This window comes from Lepeophtheirus salmonis, chromosome 9 (genome assembly GCF_016086655.4).
Source record: "Lepeophtheirus salmonis chromosome 9, UVic_Lsal_1.4, whole genome shotgun sequence".
NCBI classification, from domain to species: domain Eukaryota; kingdom Metazoa; phylum Arthropoda; class Copepoda; order Siphonostomatoida; family Caligidae; genus Lepeophtheirus; species Lepeophtheirus salmonis.
In genome coordinates, this window is record NC_052139.2 from 18,856,599 (window position 1) to 18,878,986 (window position 22,388).

At 30.2% G+C, this 22,388-nt stretch overlaps 1 protein-coding gene and 1 long non-coding RNA gene across 2 annotated transcripts; one reads left to right on the top strand and one right to left on the bottom strand.

The window, feature by feature from the left end:
• Positions 1-17,688: 17,688 nt before the first annotated feature.
• Positions 17,689-18,623, top strand: LOC121124678 (uncharacterized). Its single transcript, XR_011781820.1, has 2 exons — positions 17,689-18,100; positions 18,381-18,623. It is a non-coding gene; the product is annotated as an uncharacterized lncRNA (long non-coding RNA).
• A 1,520-nt stretch (positions 18,624-20,143) lies between these two features.
• LOC121124589 (conoporin-Cn1) lies at positions 20,144-21,294 on the bottom strand. The gene has a single exon (XM_040719750.1). The coding sequence runs from the start codon at positions 21,122-21,124 to the stop codon at positions 20,312-20,314; it is 813 nt and encodes a 270-aa protein (XP_040575684.1). The 5' UTR covers positions 21,125-21,294; the 3' UTR covers positions 20,144-20,311.
• Positions 21,295-22,388: the final 1,094 nt, after the last annotated feature.

Here is a 22,388-nt window from a genome sequence, read left to right on the forward strand (position 1 = left end):
TACGAGTGCAATATTCCATTGAAAATCTATTTATTTTTTATTTTTGCACCCCACTAAAACCGAACCTGTAATTTTAGCCAATTTCTTTTTTGTCCATAACTTTTTTGATTTTCATTTAAATTAGGAAAATGTCTCTATTGGTATAGTTTTTTTTATATAAACATCTTCACGCCAGTAACTTTTTGATTTATAACTAAATCTAGTCTCCTTGAGCTCCCACAAACATTTTTTTATGTTTGGATATCCAATAAACCCACCATATATTAAACCCCCTTCCTAAAATTTGTAGCCCATTTTAGCTTCAACAGGTTCAAAAGAGACATCCATGCAAAGTTTCAGCTTCTTAGGGCCAACGGTGTGAGCACCCATAAAAGACAAACAACCACACAAACTCTACTTTATATTTACAGATTACAAATCATAGTTCAAATGTTATTTACAATTTTTAAGATATACATTATAATATCCAATTAGACTGTTTCAATGTCAAAAAATAATCAAGATCTACAGACCTACATTAATATATTTTTATAAAGTTTTGATTTAAAATATTTATAAGATACATTATAAAAATAAACAATAAGGTCCAAGGCATGTCACATGAAAGCTAATGCATTAATTTACGTCAACTTTCTGATGAATTGACATGGATATTTTATTTGTACTATAGTTAATGAGTTATTATTCATTTTGATGATGTTAACATTCAAAGCTAATATATAAATGCATTTTCTACACAAAATTAGTCCATTGAGCTCTTATGTAAATGTATTGTTGAATGGTCGTATTCAAAGATAGGGACATTAATAAATGAAAATATATCTCTGGATATTCTCTGATATCTCTTTTACTCGATATATGACTTTCATAGGAGGAATTGTAATTTCTCAGCGTTATCTATAGTACAAAATTTTCTGTTTTTTGCAGTCTTTATTTTTTATTTATGGTAAACTCTAAACCTGTTATAATTATTATTCTTTAATTAGAGATGAGTGCCATTGGATAAGTTTAAAAACTAAGAAGACTGCAGTCATATCAGTTTGGTCCTTATAAAATTTGTCAGTCTTATGATAGGTCTTTTATGGTAGCTAAAACAGCTGTAAGGGGGTTATATTTTATATCAATTTTTACAAAAATCAACATTTTAACATGAATTTGACCTTCAATTAATTAAATCTCCATTAGCGATTACAACAAGTTCACAACGTACCTAGAAACGTCCCACTAGCCTTCTTGACCTAACCACCCACTAATGTTCGAAGTTCCTTGTTTCTTCCAGCTCTCAGGGATTTTGTGATAATGTAGATCTTGGCATTCGCCTTCAAGCCCTGCTTGAAAATGAAGGACGGCATAACGTGACCTTCCTCGCTAACAACGCCAAGAATCATAACTTACCGTGGTTACATGTCCTTCATGATTCTAGGGGCATGTTAAGTATTTTTTCCCATCATATATTGTTCTTCGAGTTATACCCTCAAGTTTGACAAGAATTTTCTCTTTTAAGAAGAACCAGACAAAACGTTTCACGTGAGGCTTTTATTTTCGCTTGATCTAAGCCTAGGTTCGAGGGACCCTTTTCTCCCTACTGAATGGGGCTGGAAGCTGTCCCTTTCGACGGGCATAGCTAAGTCTTTATTGATGACATGATGGGCAGTTGAAAGGGACGCTACGTCAATGTTGGCAACCATTGGATTCATTGATTGGCTGGAATTCTTCTTATATTTTAAACTAAGCAGGACTTCGGACGATTTTGGTTACTTATGAAAAATCCTCTTCAGGATGTCGTCACGATCGTGCTTGACATATTTTCTGAATTTTGTGACGATTTGAATGGTGTACCTGACCACTTCAGCCACAAACGCATTTTGAATTATACTATTTAAGTTGTAAAAAATACACAAAAAGACACAACGTTATTGTTCCAGATTAAAAGAAGACGGAAATAAGTTGTCGTAAAGAATCCAAAGGAGTAACTCAAGTGGTAGTGTGATATTCGTACATCACTTAATCTCCATTAGTTTAAGTTTGTATTAGAACCGCCTTGTTTGAGTTCCGGATGAGGCCAGAGAAAATTGCAAACATATAAAAGAAATACAAAAAAAAAAAAGCTAAGACGTATAACTAAAGGAACGACTTATCTGTCCTTAGGACCCTTATATGCTGAAAAGATCAGACCATAAAAAAAAGGGGGGGGAAGAGGGAGGAAACTGAAAATATAATTAAAATTGTCACTTTCCGTGAAAAGGTAATAAAAATGTCACTAAAGCATTAGTTATTAAAAAAATTCATTTTTTCATTGAATTTAATGGTATTAAAACGTAATTACATATTTTCATATTTATCAGTCCAAAAGTTGGGTTGTGATATGCTATTGAAATAAAAAAAGGTTATGAGCCATATTACAATAAAATAAAATTGACTTTATTTTGAACACATAAATGTTATTTTTTTTTAAATAAATATATTATATTGTTTTTGTTTTTTTTTAAATTTGATGTTAAAAATGTAAATTTTTATAACTTTAGGACTGTTGAGCTACCTATAAATATTTTTCAAAACTGCTCAAACTTTTTTTCAATGTTATTTGTACCATTAGGAACAATTTTTTAACCTAAGCCATTTACTTAAAAAAAAAAATTGTCGCCCGAATCACCATTCAGTCAGCCATCTTGAAAGAGTTAAAACAGACTAACTAGTATTCTTTGATAGCTTCATCAAAAAAAAAAATTTGGCGTTATTATTTAAATTTTAAAAATTCTCTATACAATTTACTAGTAAGAGCAAGACATTCTGACTCAATTTAATCTTGGCTTTAACTTTCTACTTTTCCCTAACAAATTATTCAAGTCTTTAATTATCAAACCAAGAATTTATTATAAATTTCATATTTTGGTCTTTTTTTTTTCATTTTTCTATTAGTAATAATTTAATGTGTACAAATATATTTTTGCTGCATTCCTAGTCAAATTGGCAAATGTAAAAAATATACTTGACTCAGATATAATTAAATTCTTTTTGGAAGAGTTAAAAATACAAAAGGACTCAGATAGGAATCTTTAGTTAATATGATATATCGAGAATCTTATGTTATAGTTCTTAATCTTGGTTTTGTGATTGATCCCTCAAAGTCTATCACCAATAACAAAGCAAAAAGATACAAACATAATAACCATAATAATTATTTCTTTTTAAGATCAATCTCTGAAGGACTTTGTAGTCTGGGTTCTAGGATAGGTAGTCCTTAGATCTTATATCAATGAGGTATAGATATATTACAGGTAGTTGAAAAAAGTTGAAAAAAGTTGAAAAACGTATCTTTAACTGATTGAAGAAAGCACTATGTGTCACATTATGATGACGGTGCATATGTACATAAATTGAATATGAAATGACTAGATATTTGTTAATCAAACTACATCCAATAATTGATTAAAGGATACTGATGACCCAGCCAGAAAGAGAAAAGTTCTATAAATCATCATAGAATCACGTCCCCAAAGTAAATAATTATTTGATTTATTGGACATTCTTCTATATTATTCACAATTCCATCTCTAAAACTTCAACAGCTCCTTTGTACTATATTGCCATCTGTTGATGACTATAATCATGCTCCAAACTATATCCCAAGTGTCGAAACAAAGGACACGTGATCAATATTTGTACAAGTTAGTGGTCGTAGTGGGCCTTTTTTTAGTCCACTGGGAGCGTTAAATATTAGTCCATAACCATCTATGGAGCCCCAATGAATTGACTTTCTTAACTGAATAAATTAGGTAAATTCTTCGATGGAAAAATAAAGTTGCAAAGAGTATATAAGGTAAAATGTTAAAAAAAATGATAAAACGACATCTTTCATGTCATAAAGATATCACAACGTCCTTGTATCTTCTAAAGTTAACAAGAACGTTCTAATACTTCTTTTTTTTAATCTTTGCCCTTATTAGTGTTGTAAACATCAATTTGTTGACCTCTAATAATATGCGATTTAGCTGTAAATACCCTTATACCTAAATAAACAATTATACAACAGAGGTGCGTGTCAGTCCTTATTTAGGACTGAGGAACGCGGTCCAGTCCAGTCCCATTTGTTGGTCCTTAAAGAAGATAAAATCGATCCCTTGTGACGTCAAATAGGGCGTTTTCCTATTTTTAATTATTCCGTTATATAATATAATAAATTAATAAACCGTCGATATTCATATGGAAAATTCCAAGGACCGTCCCAAGGAACGATAGTCCTTAAGGCCTTGTGCTAAGACGTGATTGGACCGAATAAATAAGGACCGACACAACATAAGCTGTAGCCCCCCTCCCCATATCAATGAATTTTTGCATTGTGTTATATTTCTTTTCTTTTCTAAAGAAAACGTGAAAACTTTTACTTGAGATATACAACACTTTAATTTGTCTCATTGTTAAAGCCAATAATAAATAAAGTTTTCTGATAGTTTTATGGGCCAAATATGTGACCCGTCAGCACAATAGTAAGATAGAACAACTTTTCTCCTAAGGGAATTTGGATTTCATTTGTATTTTTCAACAAATTATTGTCAATTTTTATCAACAAATTATATTTATTAAGTCTTTGGGTGTGTCGTAAATTTCACTTCAAGTAGCCAAAATTGGTCGGCAAAATAAACGAATGAACAATTGATATATATTATTTGAAAGGTATTATATCGGGGGCTAAATTAGGATTTTCTCAATTTCTTCATTTTTGTTCAAGACTGTTTCTAACACATTGGCGGAAAAGTCTACGGGTTAATACATAAAATGCACTATTTCTTTTTAATTTACCTCATTTTCAATGAGTATTAATTTTACTTTTGGTTATTTACAAAAGAATGGAACAAAAACGATTGTGTTTTGTAATTTTACACTGCTTCTGAATGGTAAAAATAACATTCAAGCTAAGCAATTCTTATGGGGACTCCGCTTTATTAAGCTAATAAACTTTAGCTTAATTTTAAACAGAACAAATTGTGTTTTCTTTGTTAAATCGGAACATTTTTTGGTCCTGTTGACTTACCAAATATGTCAATTTTGTTACAATATTAATGTACACCAAAAACTATGACTCCAACATGATGTTGCTTTATTTTCTATTATATCATTTGTCACGTCACTGAAAGCACTCTATGTATAATTACGTATATAATTAGGTAGATAACTCATATTGATTACCTACCCCTCTAGTATGTACCGTCAAAATAAATGTCAGGCCAAAGTCTTTAAAGCTACATATACATGAAGAGATTATTCAAAATTATTCAAGACTACGCCTGTCTACAAAAATTGTTGAATAATAATGCAGCCTCTCAATTTGTTTTCTCGCCTACCTATATTTAGCTAATATATGTATTTATACATACTATTTTGGTTGCTTATATAGTCTTTGGAAGTGTATTAACAATATATGTATATAATATAAAACATCTGACAGACAATATGTGAGGGAATATTTTGAACAAAGCATTATTTAAAAAAAAAAACAATAATGCAAAAATATAATACTAAAAATATACATAGAAAATGAATAAAAAAGGTGGATTTTTTTTAAAGAAACGTTGTGTTTGTTGGAAGAGAAGAATTATTGAAATGCAAAAACAACTATTTCTAAAATATAAGTAATTACAGTGAAATTTGGATAATATCTCGGAAACACAATTTGTTTATTGTGGTTACTATTTCGGATCAAAACAGCATATATCTAATAAACTGCATGGATAAAGGGGAATATAAGTGTCGGGTGTCGGTCTAAAGAAAATAATAGATTGATCAACACCCCTATGATTTTTGGTGGACTGAACTAATTCGGTTCTTGAAGGAATTTCGGTCTATACCCGTCCCTAAGAAAAATCAGTCTCATTGCGTGATTCAAAATTGGGAACATACAATCATGGTATTTGTAATTTAAAGTTGTTGAATAAATCATATTTGTACAACTTATCAATCAAGAGTGGGGGGAAAATCGGATAATATATTTTGGCTGAAAAAATTGGTGTGCAACTTTAGAAGGATTAAGTTTCGGTGGATGGAGTGAAGTCACAGTGTGAACCAAAATATGAACCCAAATCAATCTTTAAAAAATAAAAATTGTTCTATATACTAATATTAAGACGAAAAAGTTGTTTCACTATTTAAGAACGATTAAATTTTTGTTAGACGGACTGAGATTGCTGTCTGGACCAAAATTTCGCCCCAAATTGCTCGGCGTAGACAAAATATTAAGGCTGATGCGAGAAAGAGTCTTAACGCTAGTAAATACTACGAATATATCGACACCCAAAATTTTAGGTCCAAGTCGTCCCATAAAACTATCTTCTCTGAATGACATATTTATATAAATTAGTAAGTGACTTCATTAACAATTACTCTTGATATTCTAAGATGCAATGTTCTTAAGAATAGTAATCCTTAAATTATGCTTAAATTAAGAATAACAACAAAATATTCTCTTCCATGAAATATATTTAAAATTTCAAACAATAAACTAATTCAATTGGTAAGCTGATATACTATACTATTTCTTTCTGTTTGACATTCGTTTGAGTCATATTTGAAGTGTTGACAATCATAATGAAATCTTTTTCAAATAAAAATGAGATTGAATTTACAGAGGAGGAATTTTGTCCAGGGCTACATTGAATCTATAAAAAAAATAGAACATCACATACCATCAAGGAGACAATGAGCAACATAGCAAAGAATTACCTCGACCACAACGGCTCTTCTTTCATGGCCTGGATACAGGCTGTGATTGATGATGGAGGCGGATACATCAAATAAGCTCCTTTTCAGTAATCCAATGTAAAATTCAACCCATTTTGAAGTAAATCCACTGAAAAATGGCGCTTGAGTGTTATTTTAAATATTTTTGAAAATTCTAACACTCTTTGTATATTAGACAAAACAATGTTTTGTTTTTGTCTTCTATGGAGAACTAATTTTTGAGCGTACACTTAGTGTTTTAAAACTGCGTGCATACATGGTCGCAAAAATATGAAATTAGCAACGAGTGGATGTGACGCTAAATCATCAAAAATATTCAAAAATTTAAAAAAAATATATATGGTCAGTTATAAGTTTGATGATTAGTTGATAGATAAAAAAGTTTAGGTATCTTAAAGCACGACAGAATTACAAAAATATGTTTAAAAGAGGTACTTTAGTTACCACTTCTAAATAATTTTTTTGTAATTTTTTAGTCAATTTTTTTTATTTTTGGCATAATTAGTCATAATAATAAGAAAAGTAATTTTTTTAACATTAATTATGGAATGAAGCAAGCGTTTCAAATGCTTTGAAAAACTTTGTGTTATAGTTTCCAGATAACTTGGAATAAAGCCGAGTAGACCCACTAGTATAATAAAAATCAAATACGACACTATAACAATTATTAAAGGAGATTTAGCCTCATATTTAAAAAAAAAACCCTTAAATTTATTCTCTCACTTCAACAGGGAGAAGATTACAATTGTAAACATTCCTGTTGAAAAATCTATGCAAAAGTAATATAAATTCCAAAATATCTACATAGAAAATTCCTCAAATTTTACAAATAATATTTATAAAAATAATAACTTTGTAGAACATATGTACTCCGATTATAAATGTATCTCTTATATATCCAATAACAACTATCTAGCGTATCCAATCCATAATTTCACACCGTTAAGTGAGATAAAGAAAAAAAAAAATCTTGCATAAAACTTTATATGTTAAAACAAAGATAAATGAGCTTTAGATGTAGAGAGTGGGTGAGCAAAATTGTTACGTTTAACCCGAAAAACCTTTTAAATTCACATAATTTGAGAAAAATAAGTCTGACAACTCTAATACTTCTTTAAATTTATTGACCAAACATATTTTCAATTCAAATTCAATTGAATTGTGATCCTCCAGCAGCAACCATATACTCCACACGAGGGCTAAACACCTTGCAAAAATTGAAAACGTAGTCCTCAGGCACTCTCCAGGGCGGCTTTGAGATCGTCCACATTCCTACGAAGAGTAGCACGGGTCTTGCTCTCCACGAACCCCTATACTCAATAGTCCAATGGTGAACAATCTGGTGAGGTTGGAGGCCACATTCATGCTGGGATATACTCCGCTGGCTACTTTATGGTATATTTGCTCTTGTGTCTAAAAGGCACCACCATCTTCTTGCCACATATTGGAGATCCCATTTGGCATCCTACATCCTTTCTTCAGACAGATTTTCAAATAAAAATGTTTTGAAACACTTAGAGAGACTCTGCAGAGAGAATTACATTTACTTTTTTGCACACACTGTGTAACATTTAGTTATTACGAAAATAGATTTTAATACTCCGCTTTTTAACTAAATCCTCCGACTGAATTGCAACTGATGATGGGTCGGTTAATAAAACTTTTGATGCACTAAATATTACTTGAAGTAATAATTATGCATATAAATGGGCTACAAATCGCTGTCACAGGACGCTTTGCCAAAAACTTCATCGCCGAAGTCTCTTTGGCATTTTTCCAAACGGACACTTTGCTGAGTTACCAAATTGGCCGGGGAAAAAATTTATATAAATTTGAAAGTGATTCGTTCTACAATACTATTAACTTATCTACCAGACTACTCTAAGTCAGAGACGATCTTGGAATCAGGATTTTGCCAGGTGCACAGAAGCTCCAACATATTCGATCCAAATGATTTATTCATTGGTATTGTTCATTGACTCTCAACCATTTAATGACTGCCTTCTTTTCTTCTTCAACCATTTTGTATTTTCTGATTTATTTATCTAATAATTAGGCGCCTCTCATAATTTCTGTTGCAATGGTTCTAATAGCGTTTTCTAACCAACTGTTAAAGCATCCTCATAATGAAAAAAATCCATTATTAAATAACAAAAACTGAATAATTGTAATTTTATATTCTATAGTTGGTTTAACATGAATGGGAATCATAATTACATAGTAGTGTAACATAAATCCTCATCAAATATAGTGGTTATTTTTTTGAGCAAAGGGGTGATACGGCAAAGTGTATTTGATCGGCAATTACACTCTATTTAGGGTTGAGGATAGTAGGGAAAAGAACCAATACCATAAATTTTTGAATGGTTTGTACAAACATGATGAAAATTTAACAAATAATCTCTACTATTTTAATTCAGGTTTCCAGTACAGAGTCTAATATTGATGAATTTAAAAAAAAAAAAAAAAAAACTTGTGTTAAAAGGTAATCTAAAGTTGCAATATATCTTTTAAACTCATTGAAATGTTTTTCCAGAAGGAAGGTTGTAAGCTAGTTCAAAATTCAGAACAAATTTATAAAAATATTTATTTATTATTGGCAGCATTGCCAGAGTAGTTTCAAAGTAAAAGGTAGTAAAAAATTGATTATCTTTGGCTGGTGTTTTTAGTTATAAATAATTTTCTCTCTAAAAATTTAAAATACATATTCCATACACTTATATAATTGTTATATTTTTAAAGGAATTAAAGAATATAATCTGAGTGAAATAAGTACATTTTGAAACCTTTATACACCTTCTAAAGTTGATTCTTGAATGACTTATGAAATATATAGTTGGCTTTTAAAATAATACCGATAATTCTATAAATATTTTAAATGTGGAAGTCATTCAAAATTTATCATCTAAAAAACTATGACTTAGTCAACAACTGCCCCAGAAAGAGACATAGCAGATTGTACAAGTCATTTTGCGAAAACCGTAGCTCTCAGATTCTTCAACTATAAAAGCCACTTTCAAACGAACCCCCGGCTTTATGTGGATGCAAGCCCAAAAGGAATACATATTTCCGTGTTTCCGAATGAAGGTGCCTAAAACTTGATTGAAACATCCATCGGAATCAGTTAAAAATAATTTAACTTAGCACCAACCCCAAAAAGAATCTCGAACTAAGTTTCGTCAATAGTATGTATGGCCCGTCAACGCAAAAGCAAGATTGAAGGTTTTTTTTATTTTTTTTCAAAATTTAGCATGTGTCTCTTTGGTTTTTTCGGCAAATTATCGTCAATTTCTATAAAGAAAGTATTCTTATTAACCTGTGTACTACAAATTGCACTTAAGGTAGCTTAAATTGATCTTCACTATAACAGAATGACAAATTGATATATTTAATTTGAAAGAGGTCAAATCGGGCCGATATAAGTCTCTTAAATAAAATAAAGATTTCAAACTATAGACAAAATAACTTGACATCTTACCTCATCCCACAAATTTGGTAAATTAGCCTATAATTGACTTAAATACGTAATATTGGTTGTAGATATATAATTGGTCAAGTAAAAATAGGGAATTTCTCCTCTATTGCTTTTGTTTAAGATTGTTTTTATGTACTCGCACCATATACATTTATACTAAGCCTGTTATTAAGACTTCGTGGGTATACTTAAAAATACTTATATACACATAATATTAGAAGTATTTATTTGTAAGAGTTTATCAATACTATAACTATCATTCAGAAATACTTTTAAAAGCATCATATGTATGTTATATAGCGATATTAATCTGCTTCAATAATAAAATAAAGCAGATAAATTCCCAAAACTATTGGGGGAAAAAGTTTAGACTGTTGAACAAAAAAATAAATAAATATTTATGTATGTAACAAATAATTTTATTTTGAAATAACAATAATATTAAAAAAAACTTTTGTAAAAAATAGTTCAATTTGAAACAATATCTGTTTAATAATATAATACATATATGTAAAAGTATCTATCAGATCTATCAAGTCTTATATTTCAATACTGCAACATGCAAATAATATAATAAAATGCATATGATAAAAAAATTAGTTTAAAAAATGATAAGGTATATAAATCAACAAAAAATTAAAAGATTTTCATATTTCTACAAATATTATAACGTACACACAAACACAAGCTACAATGATTTTACTCAAAATTGAGTGTGGATTAAATTTGTATTTTTTGACGAACAATTTGATCAATCTCTGAGTAATTGAATCAAAAGCCCCTAAGGTACAAATTATTCTTTCTGTGAAAACAATATAAAGACTTTCTCTATGATTGCCCAATAAACAAATGCTTAGGTAATCCAGGGGGGCTCTTGAATGGGACCGACGATTTGTTGCAGAGTTATAGTCGTAAGTTCTTGTCGGACTCAGATTAGAATTTGGGGATCGACGTCAGAGTAGGTCTAGCAAATGACTTTGCTTACATCCTTTTCTCCTTCCTCTCGTATCACAGCTGATGTTATCTGATTTAATGAAACGTCATGAGCATTAGTATTTCTCTCTTCCAAAACATTTTTCAAATTGTCGGGGTTACCATGTTGATTTTAGATTTCTTTTTTTAGAAAATTCCCATTCTACATTTGATTTTCGTCATCAATTATTTGTAAGTGTTGTAGTGCAAAAACTTTTTTTTGCACTAATTTTGCAAAAAAAAATAGTTAATATAATTTACTGGAATTGTAAAAGAAACACACACCGACCAATATTTTTTTCGTCCCTACAAAAAAAAAAAGTTATGAAGAATAATGTTTTCAAAAAAGTAACCCTCGATAACTGCTTCATTTTTCAAAAATTATGTAACCAAATGTTCCAGAAATAAAAAATATTTCATTGAACAGTTAGAGTCTAAAATTTTGTGTCCAAAATGTATCTATCGTCTTGGAGCATTTCTTTTATAAATATTGAAAATTAACGCTTGATGAAAAATGGGGGAAAAAGAGAAAAGAAGAAGTTAATTTTTTTGTACTTGAAATAAACGAAATTGCAATTTTCATCGATTTCTTTTTTTGCCCATAACTTTTTTGATTTTGAATAAATGTAGAAAGCATAGTTATTTGGATAGTTGTTGTTTGAAACGCCAATCTCTTATAGGTAAAAAAATTAAACCCCTATTTAGTCTCCATGAGCTGCAAAGGACAGTTTTTATATTTTTGGGCATTGCATAAACCCCTTATATGACCCCCCAAAAATCGAAACACCCGTCTTAGCACGTCCAAGCTCAAAAGAGGGACCATGCAAAATCTAGCCCCCTAAGTTCAAGGTTGTGGGAATGTATAAAGGACATGTACATACACACATACAATCTCTCTTTTAGATGATATATAGATGAGGTTGCCATGATGATAGTTTCATATTTCTTATGCATCTATATTCAATTACTATTTACATATGCTTAAAAATTAGCATACCTCTTAATACAAAAATGATTCAACTACAGATTGCAGATCACATAGAACACATTTATATAATACACAATGCAGCAGCCTATAATATTATATTACAAAGATGGAGCATTGTGCTTCTCAAATAGCGATTAAAACACTGTGATACTTTTGATGTGTTTATACTGTATAATGAAGGCAGAGAAAGATTCGGGTGAATAAACGACCTATTTTTGATGAAAAGATAATGAAACGTAGTACAATTGTTAGGTATTATGTAAGTTGTAGGTAGGAAGGAATAACTGAGTGATATAATGGAATTTGATTAGAAGTCTTCTCATCACAATTTCTTTATTTCCAAAAAAAAAAAAAAAGATCTTGAAATATGTCTAATGTGTATAGATTTCATATTTCTCTATACCACTTTGCTGCAGAGTTATAAACTTGTAAGTCCTTTTTGGACTGAAAGTAAAATTGGGGAACGACATTTGAGTAATTCTAGCAATTGTTTAAATCCTTTTCTCAAACCTGTGACCGATTTTTTTCGGTCTCACTTTGTGGACCATTTTTTAGGTCTCACATTATGGACCGATTTTTCGGTCTTACCCTACGGACCAATTTTTTTCGATCTCATATATAATGAGAGACCAATTTTTATGTTATTTTATTTTTAAATACCCGTCATTGATTTTTCCAAAAAAATCTTAAAAGTACACGATATTTTCTAGAATAAATACTGTATATATATAATATATATTTATTTATTCGATTATACAAGCAAATCACTTGAGGAATGTGTAATAATTACACATATCTAATACGTTTGTTTTGTTATTTTATTATTAAGTGGACTTCTATGTTCCCCAAGAGTTAGGACCAAAGGTAAATAGAGGGAGTCGTAGGAAACTACTTCTAACTTAATCAACTATCTCAAGAGATGCTCGAATTCAGAATGATGTATTCGACGAGAGACGATGGGACTAAAATTCATATTTGTTTAAACTTCGTATGACGTCAAAATGCATATGATATTATTTTATAAACAATTTATCAAGAAATCGGTCAAGTCGATTTTTTTCTTTTGACTGATCCAGACCCAATTTTTCCTTTGGACCGATCTAGATCGATTTTTTCTATGACAATGGTACTGACAGAGCTTTCTTATTGGACCGAATTAGTTTGGTCCAACACAATATATAAGGGTCTTCAGACCGGTCTACGATTTCTAAACTGAAACCCACCTAAAAGATTTTTATTTATTTTAGATAAGATATAATTGACTGACATTTTATTAAAACATAAAAACATTCAGTTTTAAAAAAAGTTATCTTATTGAGTTAAATAAGAAAAAAAATAGGACAATCATTTCATCCACGTATAGTGCACATTATTTTTTTACATTTTCAGAAAGGAGCCATCAAATTTTTCTAATGATATTCACTTTTTTTGCTTCATAGGGTAGCTTTAGAAAAAAACTTTATTCATCTCTTTTATACATTACCGCGATGTCTACCATAATTAATAAATGCAAAATAATGATAGATGCTGTACTTTCATCTTAACTGAGTGCATAAAAAATTCGTCCCCTTTAAACATTGAACCAGATGTGCTACAAAAAGATGACATTGCTAGGAAAATAAAATTTTGCATAGGTTATTTTTTTACAAATCGACAACTTTTCTGAAATAGCTGTAGTCGAATTTTGAAAAAAGCTTAAAAAGCAAACTGTCCTCCTTTTAGATGCTCTTGGTTAGGTGTACATTATATGTATATCTTTATAGACAACAGTTGTGTCTTGAGTAAAATTAAAGTTTTATGTAACTTCTATTTATTAATTCAATTGAAAACGCCATGGATACAAAAAAAAAACAGTAAAATTTTGAGTGGTTTTACATGCAATTTTATGTTCTCATTTAATTTTTTACAACCTTTGTTTTTAGTGGTGCTCTTTATCATGAACCTATTGAAAATAGGGTTAAAACTATCTTTTTTATGTGTATTTATATGAAATTTCTCTTGTTTGGTATATTAAGATAGTGGCTTTTGTTTATATCTTTGTACATACAGCGTTTGAAAGGAGAAATAAATTAACCTTCCACAGAAAATAAACAACACTATCTTTCATTGTGAATAACCCTAAAGACTTTTTTAAGTCCTTTTTATACGAGATAATGAATCATTTGATATAATTTATGTCCGTTTATTTGTAAATCCAGAAGATTTTTCTCTCTTATATATCTTAAAATTTGACCTACCAGAATGCTAAAAAAAAAAACAGAACTCCATAAAAGAAACAAGGAAATCCCTCGGCCATTTGAACAAAGTTTTAAAGAAGAGCAGCTTAGCTGTCATGACGGTTCATTAGATCAACTGCTTGCAGTTATAAAAGGGAGGCAATAAACACAAGACCTACCTTTTAGTTTATAGTAAGTAAAAAAATTAAGTCGATATCGATCTTCAATACTACTGAGTCCAAGAAGAACTTAACTCTGATTCTTAGTGATGAAAATCGTGTATATTTTGGGCATGCTAAAAAATGAAACCGAAACTCAATCTATCTGTTACCCCTGACAATTTAAATAATGTTTTTTGGGGGAGAGGAGCTTAGCTATCATATTGTTTCATTATATCAGCTAAAAGCAGCTGGTATGAGGGAGGAAAATAATCAGGAAATAAACAAGGACATTGGCTAGAATTACTCCGAACTCGAATGTCAATTCCAATCTGAGTCCAACAAGGACTTACATTTATATCTCTACACAAATCTCCAAGGTTACTCTCTAGCTTTTCTGAGCATACACATATGCTCAATCAGGTTTGCCATATAATTGAATGTAGTTGAAAAGGAAGTTTACTTCTCAGAAATTAAATAATAATGTCAGCAGCTTAGATTTTGAAAATTTAATCCTTATTTTACTAATTCAAAAAACAAAACAAAAAACAGGCGACCTAAAAATTATCCGATTTTCCTGTCTACTCTTTGATGCTCTGTCTTTCATGAGCACATGCAATAGTGTGCTCATTTTATAATTAAATGTTCTCTCTTCAAAAAATAAATTATAATTATAAAACACACTCTTAAAAATACCAACTGGAATATGTATCTCAGGCGTTTTAATTCATATATTATGCAACTCTACTTCTACAATTTGAACATATTGATAAGAGAAACCAATTTGTTATAAATATTTAAATGCTTGGAATTACTTGATAATGATAATTCAATCAAGTCATTTCGTAGTTAAAAAGAAAAGTAATAGGAATATGTCTTTTAAAATACGTGTGTGTTTCTGGCATTTTTCTTTTTCTCCAAATTTGAAGGTCACTTGTAGGTATATAGATATGTATTTTTAAGGTATTAGAGCAAGTCTTGGAGGAGCAGATACAATTCATTGAAAGGAAGAGTGGACAGTTTGGTATGCTAATAAATGTATATACACACACACACACATGTTTTTGAGTGTAGCCACAGAAAATTTAATTTGAAACAAGGAATTGACAATTTTCTAAATGTAATATTTTTATCCAAGGTTGAAATATACTATAGGATCCACATTTAGTTATTGTAGTACTTGACAAGTTAATGGCGAATCAATAAATAGTTTTTGCATCAAATCCTGTTCTTAAGTTTACTAAATTTGATTTTTTTTGAGTATTTTACTCATTTTGAGCCTTCCTATTGAGTATGAAGAGGAAATTATTGGGCGCGACCAAAATAAAATTAGCAAGGTGGTGTGATAGTCTGTAGCCTTTTTTTTTTTGGTTTTTTTGTGAAATGGCAAATGGTGGGAAAATCTTTCCAATGGCCTTCTATGTATAATTAATCTTTGTTATTAAAACAAAGTGTTACTCCTGGGTATTAACAACAACATCAACTCTTGCTTCCTTCAATATAAAAAGATGTTCCATTAAGGGGTTTCACATATCTTATTTGACATACTTCTAACTTATGAGTCTTGGAAATGGAACTATTGGAAAGTGGACAATTAAAATTTTATACGTAGAAGTAAAATGTTAAATATGATATATAAAAATTCTTTCATATATCAAACAAAAAATTACAAAAGGTTACCTGTAACACTTTTTCTTGACTTCTTTATGACGGTCTAGTTTTCAAGTTAAGACTACCAAAATAAACAAATATTTTTTTTTACTCATAAATAAAGAAGGGATCTGTGCAAAGAAAAAACATAGTTTAGCAATTAGAAAAGGAAAAACGTAGCGTGTGCTCTTTCTACGTTTTTGTTCATTATGTAATAGGTGGTCGTGATGTTAACTTATTCCTATGAAGGAACCATTATTGCATATCTTTCGTGTAAATTGTTGTAGAAATAATTATAAAATACATTTATTTAAAAATAATTGTAATATTTTCTATGCACGAATTATATTTCTCCCTTATATAGTGGTAATTCCTTATTCCACTATACCAAAATCAAATAATAGGAAGATCATATTAAGAATTGTTTTAATTGAGTAATAGCATATGTCGCACTCCCACTTTTTCCTCGCGCTCAAACAAAAATCCCATCTCTACTCATAAGTAGACTCAAAACTATAAAAACTGTAAATAATAAAATTGTTAGCACTCAAATACCTAATACAAAAAAAACCCTAAAGATTCATAAACAAATATCCATCAGAACTGAAATTTAAAAGATTGTCGAAAGACAAAATGATGTTGACTGGTGTATAATTAGTGAAACTGTGCCCATGAGTCATCATTTGTGTAGTCAAGGAAGAAGAAAGGGTGACGAAAATTAAAATTAGAGATGAAAGTGACCGAATATAATTCACAAAAAAATTCGTTAAAAATAATTATTTCACGACTAAAAGCTTCATTTAAAACTATTTTGTTATTACCACATATTTGCATTTCTTATAAATTATCCATCCCATTGCTTTTCAATAGAAAAAGCATTGTTATCTATATATAAATATAATTGGCATGGTCTGTTACAAAAAAATTTAACTTTTTCTTTTTTTTGATATTGTCATTTTAGGTACTTAAAAAATGACTTTCAAGGTCATTAAACCAATTAAGTAAAATAAACCTAATTGGATTATAATTGTACATTCTATACTTTTTTGTACTTTTCTTAAAACATACATATAAAAGCCTCTCCCATAGGCCTTCATAATAAACAAGTTTACGCATAAATGCATATATTTTCTTTTAGAATGCAATGTATATATCTATTAACACAATAACTTTGCCCATACTTCATTTATATATTTTCTTTCTTATATAAAAAAAAACTTATTAGAAAGTCGTTGTTATATTGTCATACTACATAAAAGGTCAATTTTGTTCCTTGTATTGTAAAGACTGTAGAGTTGAGTTGACATTTGGAAAGAGTTATCTCATCTAATATTTCATTTATATTATCTTTCAAAGGGAAGAAAAGTACAGATATCAGGACTGGGTAATAATATTGAAACACAATTAAACATAGTTTATCCACAACTCACAGAGTGAAGATTGTTTAAACAGGCTGTAAGAGTTTTTCCAATTAATTTGATACAGGTATGTTCATTCACTTAAACAATACTTTAAAATATATATTACTTTGACATGGTTGATCTCTTAGGTCGTTTCTTTGAGTAAGATGTTGTTTTAAACGCTGTGTGCTCATTCGAGACTTGTCTCTGTGAATTTGACTCATCATTGTGTTGATACACAATATACATGCGTGGGATTGGATTACAGATTTCATTCGATATGTTGAGATGAGGATGCGAGGATGATTAGATATATTATTTTACATAAATGGATGAAGAATTTAATGACCAGAGGATGCTCGATTTGCAATGAAGCAAAACAGACTACTGACAATCACTTCTAGAACTTCATGCTTTTAAGTCTAAATCATATAGACTACTGGATAATTTTGGAGCAACACCTTGTACAGATGAATTTTTAAGACACTATTGTGGGAAGGAAGAAGGTAGGTAAACGCCGTTATTGCAAAAACTCAACAATTAATATATGCAAAAGGACAAAAAAGGACTTAAACCTTACAACCGGCATCCCCATTATTAATTTATATATGAAAGTTATTGAAGATATAAACTCGTTCCTCAGTTAACTGAAGACTATGACACTAACGTGATTTAATTTTTAAATATGCTCCTGTTATAATTTTATTTTATTATTAGTTTGATAATTTTCTTATTTTTACTGTTGTTTTTTAACTTCAAATCTTATGTTTTATGCGATGTGCTAAGCTTTTGGTTTGGAGGAAAAGTTTATATACGGCTAGTAATATAGTTACGCTATGTGAAAAAAAAATGGAATTATAGCTGAACTCTTAATGAAAAACTATTAACCGACACTCCTCAATTCTATTTTGCCAGACTTCTTAAAAAAGATTAAAAACATAATGATATGGTTCGCAAAATATCAATACTAGTGTTTGATTTTGGTCTCAAAATCCTGGTTATTAGTTGCTTATGCCCAAAACATTAAAAGGGAACGAGCCAACTGATATGTCAATATCCTCAGCAACTTCTCTGATAGTGATTCGACGGTTTTCAAAACAATTTTCTTCAATGCTTCAACGTTTTCATCTGATGCTTACAGGCTTGGACTTCTAGAGCGAGGCTCTTATTGGCATCTTCCTAGCCATGTTGGAGGAGTTTGTACCAATTGTAAACATTTTTTTTTACTCATAACAGCTTTACCGTACGTCACTGTCAATGTTTATTGTGTTTTGGAGAATTTAATTTCATATTTTTAAATAAAATTTGATGCATATTCTTTGATCCATGTTTTCAATAGAAAAAAATCGCGGATTGTTATACCTCTTCCAAACAAAGTAAACATATTAAATTGTTAATACAGTAAATATATGGGTTGTGTACTAACCTAAAAAATTGAAAAATCCTACTTTCGGAACACACTCTTGCACACAACTTTTTCCAAGCCCTTTTTAGTGTTAAGAACGTTGATTAATTGAGTTTTAATTAATTATTTATTGGTTATTTTTCAACATCACTATGATTATCAAGTTGGAGAACACATATTAACTTTCTTTTTTGAAGGACAAAGGTTGAGAGATTCAATAAATATTGTCATTTTAAAAAAAAATACTGAGAATTATGGAAAATTAACAGCCTGCATGTATTATTTGTGTTTTATTTTTTTGTCCAACAAATGTTGATTTGAAAAAGTCATTTTAGAAAGCAAATGAATACGTCATAACTTCCTTTTTCCAAAATATACATGAGTTTTTTCAAGTAATTAAAATACAGCCTTACCACCACTCAAAGACACGATTCTTGTGTCTTACGTATAACATAACTAAGTAGTATTTAAGCAACATGCATTTAGGAAATACAGCATTCGTTAGTGAATTTATATTCTTAATTAGATTAAAGACAATGTCAATTGTACAACAGGAGAGAATAATTTTAATGAAGATTCAACAATTTTGTCACTGTTTCATTTTCTCCAATTAATGATGCAAGTAGTGTTCATTTTGTCATCTTAATGGGAGAAAAATCAAATTGCAAAATCTCTTTGTTCAATAATGAAGTAGTCGCAAGGCATTGATGCTCTGTGCCTACATAAGTCTATCAACTCATGAATAAATTAATCCATTGACGTTTAAAAAAAGGTATAACAATAAGTTTTCATTAATTCGCACCAACAAAAGATTTTTAAGAAACTCGTTGAGTGATATTATTTTTATATATAGATAGATAAGGTTAAATAATTATTTAAAGGGGTCTGTAATTATGATTATTTTGAACGATTTTACTACTTTTAAAAGTTTGAATCTTTTTTTTTCTTCACCTGAACATTTTTTTTTTCTCGTAAATTTCATTACTAAAAATGAACATTATTCATTCATGATAATAATAAAAAAAAGCAAGAAGCGTAGATAACAAACTCCAAAAACTACAACACAATTAATTTATTGTGATTATATATGTTGGTATTAAGTGAACATTATCTTATCAATTTTAAGTCTTTTTGTCTTAGCACATTAAGTTTAATAATGGTTCTATATTATATTAAATACATAATTACAATTATTATTATTATTCTTAGGTATAACTATGATATAAAAAGATGTTTTTTGTATGTAAGTATTTTATGTAAATAAATGCAACTGAATAAATACTAAAAAGTATATCAAATATTGATTGAATTTTTACGAAATGAATCGTCCAAGGATGAATGCCAATATAATGAGCCCAATAAAATAGAACTTTGGAGTATGTACAGAGCCTGAGAGAAGTTGTGCATCTCGACCTCTCATGGTGCGTAGATACATTGTATGCCAAACACTTGGAGCTAGATTTTTCGTGCTCCAAGGCAGGATTGATATATTTAGCTGGGGATGATTGGAGTTTTTTTCTAATTTGGCTAAAATGAAGACATCTTGATATTTATAAACAATGGATTGACCTGCGACTCCGCGCTTGAAGTAGTTTGAGGAGCCAGAGCCCTCATACATTCGCTTATACCAATATGGAAGAGTATCTCGAGTGAATTTCGTTGTTAAATGAACCATTCCAACTCCAAAATAAGCATTGTAGAGTACTTTGTGATAGGGCACACTCCACATGACAATGACATGAACCCCGTTATCCCCCAGTTTCCAGGCAATTGTCCCACTTGTCCCGGAGAGAGAGTCCCTTTCATTCACAGCAACAATGATTTCCCGATGCGAAGGAAATATTTCCCGCTCATGATATCCGAACTGAAAATGTCCATAGTGTTGATACACAACAGGATAGCTCAGGATCCACTTGGTCCAATTCTCAATAGACACAAGGCAACGGACTTCATGTCCATCTGTATTGTTAAGGATATTTTTGACGGTCGTGCCATTAAAGAGGCTAAGACCATCATCGATATAGTCCTTACGATCTGCAAAAAGCCGATTGACAAAGTTTCGATCGTAGTCTGAATAGGCGCGTGATTTGACAAAGAGTAGTAGGAGAAGGTAGTAGGCATTCATATTAAATCATGGGTCGGCGGCCTTCATCCTTTAATAGATGTTTTTGTGGCAATTTGGAGCAGTAAGGGGATGGGGGGAATGTCGTCATGCCACTGGGAATTGCACAAAGTTATTTAAATGTATCAAAACTACTATAAGGTTCACTTCCTTTCTATATCGACAAGCTTTTTCGTACTACTTATAAAATCCTTAAAAGACTTAACGGAAAATGAGCGCACTCATTGCCGAAATACTTTTTTATGTGTGTGTGGGGGGGGGAGGAGGTAGAGAAACGTTTGTGTGAGGGGAAGGGGTGAATTTTTTTCAAGAGTGAGTAAAAGCGTCTTTCTCGGAGAATTGTAAAATACTACTACTTCTATTCCTACAATTTTTTCTTTCTATGCTAAGGGTGAAATGATGGAAGTGAAGAAAAATGATGATCCCCTTAAAACTACGATTATAAATGTACATAGAACCAGAAAATAGAAGGCTACATCTGTATAAATGTATACATTAGAAGGGTGGCTAAATTGAATTTACAATGAATTTATGGTCAAGTAGGGCAAAGAAGATATGAAGGAATTTCGTTTGTCTTAAGTGATGTCTTACATATCAAAAAAGAGGAAGAAGTGCGGATGCTGTTCATATGTTCATAAGTACAACAAAATCAAATGAAAAGAACATAAGAATTTATTAATCCAATTATATATATATATCTCTCATCAGGCTAAATTAAAAATATATTTCAAAACTATATTTTTTAATAACAAGTTTTGATTTCTTATTTGACGAATTGTTACATCTAATTATGAGTAATGACATATATTTATTGATGAAAATTTTGTGTATTTTGAGCATGTTAAAAAAATAATAATAACATGAAAATCAACATGGCAACCCTGACAGTTCGAAAAATGTGTTGGAGAATGACGTTTCATTAGATCCGCTACAATCAACTGTGACAAGAGATGAGAAAAGAAAGAAATAAACAAGGAATTTAGCAAGAATGACTCCGATGTCAATCTTTAACTCTACTCTGAATCCAACATAGATTTGCAATTATTACTCTGCAACAAATCCTCAAGATTAGTCTCCGTCTTTTATAAGTACACACAATCAATCAGCTTTTGAATATAATTGATTGTAGTAGAAAAAAAGTTGACTGCTTAAGAGTTAAATAATAATGACTACAGCTCAGAATAAAAAAAATTTACTCTTCAGATTACCGACTCCAAAAAAATGAACATATAAAAAAAGATATTTCATTTGTATCAAGGGTTACAAT